This window comes from Otolemur garnettii, unplaced genomic scaffold (genome assembly GCF_000181295.1).
Source record: "Otolemur garnettii isolate 467f Iridium unplaced genomic scaffold, OtoGar3 scaffold00157, whole genome shotgun sequence".
Lineage (NCBI taxonomy): Eukaryota > Metazoa > Chordata > Mammalia > Primates > Galagidae > Otolemur > Otolemur garnettii.
In genome coordinates this window covers 358,610-363,401 of record NW_003852552.1, presented here as the reverse complement: position 1 = coordinate 363,401, position 4,792 = coordinate 358,610, and the positions used below count along the sequence as shown (strand labels likewise).

At 45.1% G+C, this 4,792-nt stretch overlaps 1 protein-coding gene across 1 annotated transcript; it reads left to right on the top strand.

The window, feature by feature from the left end:
* The first annotated feature begins 3,796 nt into the window (after positions 1-3,796).
* Positions 3,797-4,316, top strand: LOC100941927 (ribosomal protein 63, mitochondrial-like). The gene has a single exon (XM_003799863.2). The coding sequence runs from the start codon at positions 3,852-3,854 to the stop codon at positions 4,158-4,160; it is 309 nt and encodes a 102-aa protein (XP_003799911.1). The 5' UTR covers positions 3,797-3,851; the 3' UTR covers positions 4,161-4,316.
* Positions 4,317-4,792: the final 476 nt, after the last annotated feature.

Genomic DNA, 4,792 nt, shown 5'->3' with positions numbered 1-4,792 from the left:
GGCTGGATTTGAACCCACCACGTTAGGTGTATGTGGCTGGCGCCTTAGCCACTTGAGCCACAGGCGCTGAGCCGAATTATTGTGTTTCTTTGGTGGTGTCATATTTCTTTGCTTTTTCATGTGTCTTCTGTCCTCCTGACATTGAAATCTGAGCATCTGGTGTAACAGTGACTTTCTTAGTTTTTTGGATTTGCTTTCATAGGAAAGAACCTTTTGCTGCAAATGTGTCCATGGTGTTGTTTGAGTAGGGCACTTTGGTTTTGGGTGTGTGCAGTTTTGTAATCTCTATTTAATTTCTTTGGCTATAAATGGCTTCAGTCATGTCTGTAATTTTCTCAGTGGCTTAGTGTATTTTCTCAATGGCTTTCTTAGTTGTGCCAGGTAGGCCTCAGTATTGGCAGTAGCAGGTTAAATGTGTCTGCTCTTGGGCCTTAGGGCAGCATACACTTGCACTGGTATTAGGAGGCCCAGGTGGGCTCATCACTGGAACTCCAAGTGATTTGCTGGCAGTGACAGTGGCAGTGGTAAGTCAAGTGGGTAGGTGAGTCGTCAGGCCCTGGGCAGCATATGTGGTATGGGTGATGGTAGGACCAATGGCAGGACAACCCTCTGGCTCCCATGTGGTCTTCAGTGTGTTGGCAGTGGCTATGATAGACTAGGTAATGGAGTTCCCAGCCCTGTCGGTGGTGTATGTGGTGCCAGCTGTGGTATTAGACACAGACTGAATAGGCCGTCAGGCCCTGGGCAGCATATGTGGTATGGGTGATGGTAGGACCAATGGCAGGACAACCCTCTGGCTCCCATGTGGTCTTCAGTGTGTTGGCAGTGGCTATGATAGACTAGGTAATGGAGTTCCCAGCCCTGTCGGTGGTGTATGTGGTGCCAGCTGTGGTATTAGACACAGACTGAATAGGCCTGTCCTCTGACCTTCATAAGGTACATTTGGGTGTCAGTGGTGGTTGACTTGGCAGGAACATACTCAGGTTTTGGGGTGGCATGCTCAGGAAATGAAGTAGTCAGAGCCAGGACAGGTGGGCATGTTCTCAGGCCCTAGATGGTTCTTGTAAAGTGCTAGCTATGTTGGGCAGGGATAGAGTGGTCTCCAGACCCCCAGTAGAGTGCTCAGGTGGGGGCAGTAGTGACTGTACTCTGGCTTTACTGCTTGGGAGGGTGGGGTTGCTTTCATTGACAGCAGCCACAGACAGGTGGCTAGAATGCATGTGCTTTGGCTCCAAGTAGTTGGTGTGGGTGGGGAAGCCTATCTTTAGGATGCTTGTAAATGCATGCTGACCCCTTTACTGGGGGGAGCAGAGTTGTTTCCAATGGGGTGTTCCTTGGCATCTGGTGGCAGCAGCTTGCAGTGATGGCAGCTCTGGTTGGGGGAGCTTGTCTTCAGGGCATGTGACACTGTATAGTGACCCCACTACTAGGGGCAACAAGGAGTTGCCAGTGGCTCACACTTTGGCCCTGGTGACAGCAAGTCAGTGGAGTTCCAGGCATATGGAAACACAGTGGCTGTGAGGCCCCAGGGCAAGCTTTAGTCTCTTGAAGACAGGGCTCTCAAAATAATATAGTGCTATAGCTGCTTAAGACTTGCATGTGTGTGGTGGGGTGGGAGTGATGTGGGACTGGTCTGATCTCCCTATCAGGAGTAATGCTATAATTAGTCTTCAGGTAGCTAGCTCCCTGTTAGTCTAAGAGGCTATGAGGTTTGAAGAGCTCTCCCATAGCTAGGATTATGGGAGTACAGGATGGGATTGTAGACTGATGGTGTGGGGGTCTCTCACTCATCTTTTCCCTGCATTGGAAAGCCTCTCTGATCCCAGTGAGCAGCCTGTCTTGCTTACCTTACTTTCCTTGCCTTCAGGGTTTCCTGCTATTTTGTTGAATTCCGGTGTTCTCTCTTAGGTGATCTATTCAAAGTGTGATTATCTATTTGCTATTTTGATTCTTCCTTTTGGAAGAGGCAAGTACTAGATGCTTCTTGGCAGCCATCTTGAAGCACCCCCTTCTCAGGTTTCTTACTTTATAAGTTTTCTCTTTCTGGTGTGCTTAACTGAAAAAAATAATCTCACATTTGACTGTTCAGTAAATCAAGGACTTCAGTTAACATGAGGCATGTGCTATTGTATACTGTTTTGACCCTTTCTTAGGGTTAATTAAAAGAACTCAGGCTATTGGGAAGGGTGTATGTTATAGCTTTAGGAAGAATTAGGTAGATCCATTTTACTAATTCAAGTACAAAAGGTCATAGGCCAGAGAAGAAGTGGTTATAACATAAAATCTAAGCTTGTCTAGGGTTATTAGAATATGCAAATCCAGTAATTGAAGAAACAGGGTTATCAAACTTAGAAGGTTAAGGGAGCAGACTCATATGAGCTATAATGTCAACAAATTTGTAATTCCTGTATTTAGAAGAGTGCCACTTGTCCTTTAAAAATGCTTATTTTCTGAGAGATTGACTATACTATTTCTGTTTTCATGCGATTGAAATAAAATTCTGTGAAGAATTCAAATAAAATACAGAGTATTATCTTCATTCTTATGAAGTTTGCAGTCTAACCATTAACACAAAAGTAAAAAAGAAAATTAGAGGAAAAGCAGGTGGAATTCCTATGTGCTGATAGCTATAAGCACAATTGGTTCAGAGAAAGAGGGCAGTCACTGGGCTAGAGTGGTGAAAGGAGGCTTCATGAGAGAGTTAGAGGTAAATACGGTCTTTAAATCAGAAATAATCAGAAATACAAGCTTTAAAAATGTTCATACCTTTCCTTAGTGCCCCTTATAACAGTGAAAAATCCTGAATGCCTCTCAAATAGAGAAATAGTTAAATTATGGTAGAGAATACATGGGAATAGTATATGGCTATTGAAATTATGTTTTTGAGGAATTACTCATGATTGAAAAATGCTAATGTTATATTGTTAAGCCAATAGAAAGGATAGTACAAAATTGTTTATGTTGTATTCATAAGGATTTATTATTTCAACAGAGAATCTTTAAAAGTCAATAAAATTCATTATTTTTCTAGTAGAAAAAGTGTTAAGACAGGCACTTGCCTCAAAGACCAGAAAAGTGATAGTAGAGGCTGTCTTCACCTTTGAGGAAGCATATTCAGCAGCTGCTGGCTATCCCAACTCCTCCATTTTCTCTTTAGGACTCTTTAAATCTAACAGACCCTATAGGAAAATACTTCAGCAAAGAGTCTTGTCACTACTCACCTCGTGAAATGGCAAACTCGGCTTACCTAGAATAATGTCAGTTAAGACAGGAAATATCAAACAGGTGAAAATATACCAGACTTAGTCCCCAAGCGCTGCAGCCTGGAGTTACTGCTGGTTTCTGCCTAAGGTCCCAGCACCCTGCAACCTGAGTCCTCATCTGATGCATCAAGATGAGCCTCCAGAGGCCACCCAGAGTCTTTGAATTGGCTGTGCAGAGCCTGGTGAGAAATGAAGCCTTGGCCATATCTATTATAGAGGAGCCGCCCAGGGAGCTCTTCCTACCACTGTTCATGGAGGCTTTCACCAGGAGACGCAGCAAAGTCCTGACAGTGATGGTGCAGGCCTGGCCTTTCACCCGCCACCCTCTAGGCTTCCTGATAAAGACACGTGACCTGGAGACATGAAGAGCTGCGCTGGATGGGCTGGATGCACTGTTTGCCCAGAAGGAGGTGGAACTTGCAAGTGCTCGATTTGCAGGATGTTGATGAGAACTTCTGGACCATGTGTTCTGAAGCGGTGGCCCATACTTGCTCACCAAACGCCGTGGATAAGAGGAAAACAGTGGGCACTCCTGCCACAGCGTCGGCCTCTGGAGGAAGCAGACTGTAGTGTGACGCGTCCGGCACCATGTTCCTGACCGCCCTCCTTCGGCGCTGCCGCATTCTTGGCCGGCAGTGGATCGGGAAGCACCGGAGGCCGCGGTTCGTATCGTGGCACGCGAAGCAGGGAATGATCCGGCGCCTGGAGATCGAGGCGGAGAACCACTACTGGCTGAGCATGCCTTACATGACTGCCGAGCAGGAGTATGGCCACGCCGCGGCGCGCAAGGCCCAGGCCTTTGAGGCCATCAAGGCGGCTGCCATTTCCAAGTTCCCTCCGCACAGATTGGTTGCAGACCAGCTCAGCCATCTCAGTGTCACCAAGAAATGGTCCTAACCCTGAGCCGTCACCACTCGATTTTGTATGTCACGGGGCTGCCCTGTCTGCCTGCTCCTGGAACTGAAAGACTAGACTTCCTATAATGTGAGCCTTTGGACCAATCTTATTAAAAGGAACTTGAGTGTGGTGGCCTGCATACTGAATATATGGGGCTCTAAACACCCCAATAACTTAAAATAATAACTGTCCTATTTCTTATATCTTTAGCCTGATAGGAAGATAGGGATCTCCGGAGCCATAGATGATGTAAAGTGTATTTTGAAGGAAAGCTGCTTGTAAGTCTCAAAACTACGATTTGGGGTCACTGCTTACCTGTGAGATTACTTAATGGGGGTTTTATTATGCAACCTTACTTACCTTCTGTCATGGATAATCACCTACACTTAAATGGAAACAACTGTTTCAGTTAAACACACCCATATAAATAACGTTTTTCTGAGATTTCACTACTAAAAGTGGACATTTAAATGAAGTAAAAGTATGATGATGCCACTGTACTCTACACAGGGTGACAGAGACTGTCTTTTAAAAAAAAAATAAAGTCAATTCACTAAAAGGCAAAAAAAAAACAAAAACAAAAACAAAAAAAACCAGGAAAACAGGGAAGGACTGTCTGCCTCTAAATAAAA

Excerpts from the sequence above, each read along its gene's own strand:
- LOC100941927 (XM_003799863.2), top strand. The coding sequence starts at position 3,852 with ATGTTCCTGACCGCCCTCCTTCGGCGCTGCCGCATTCTTGGCCGGCAG.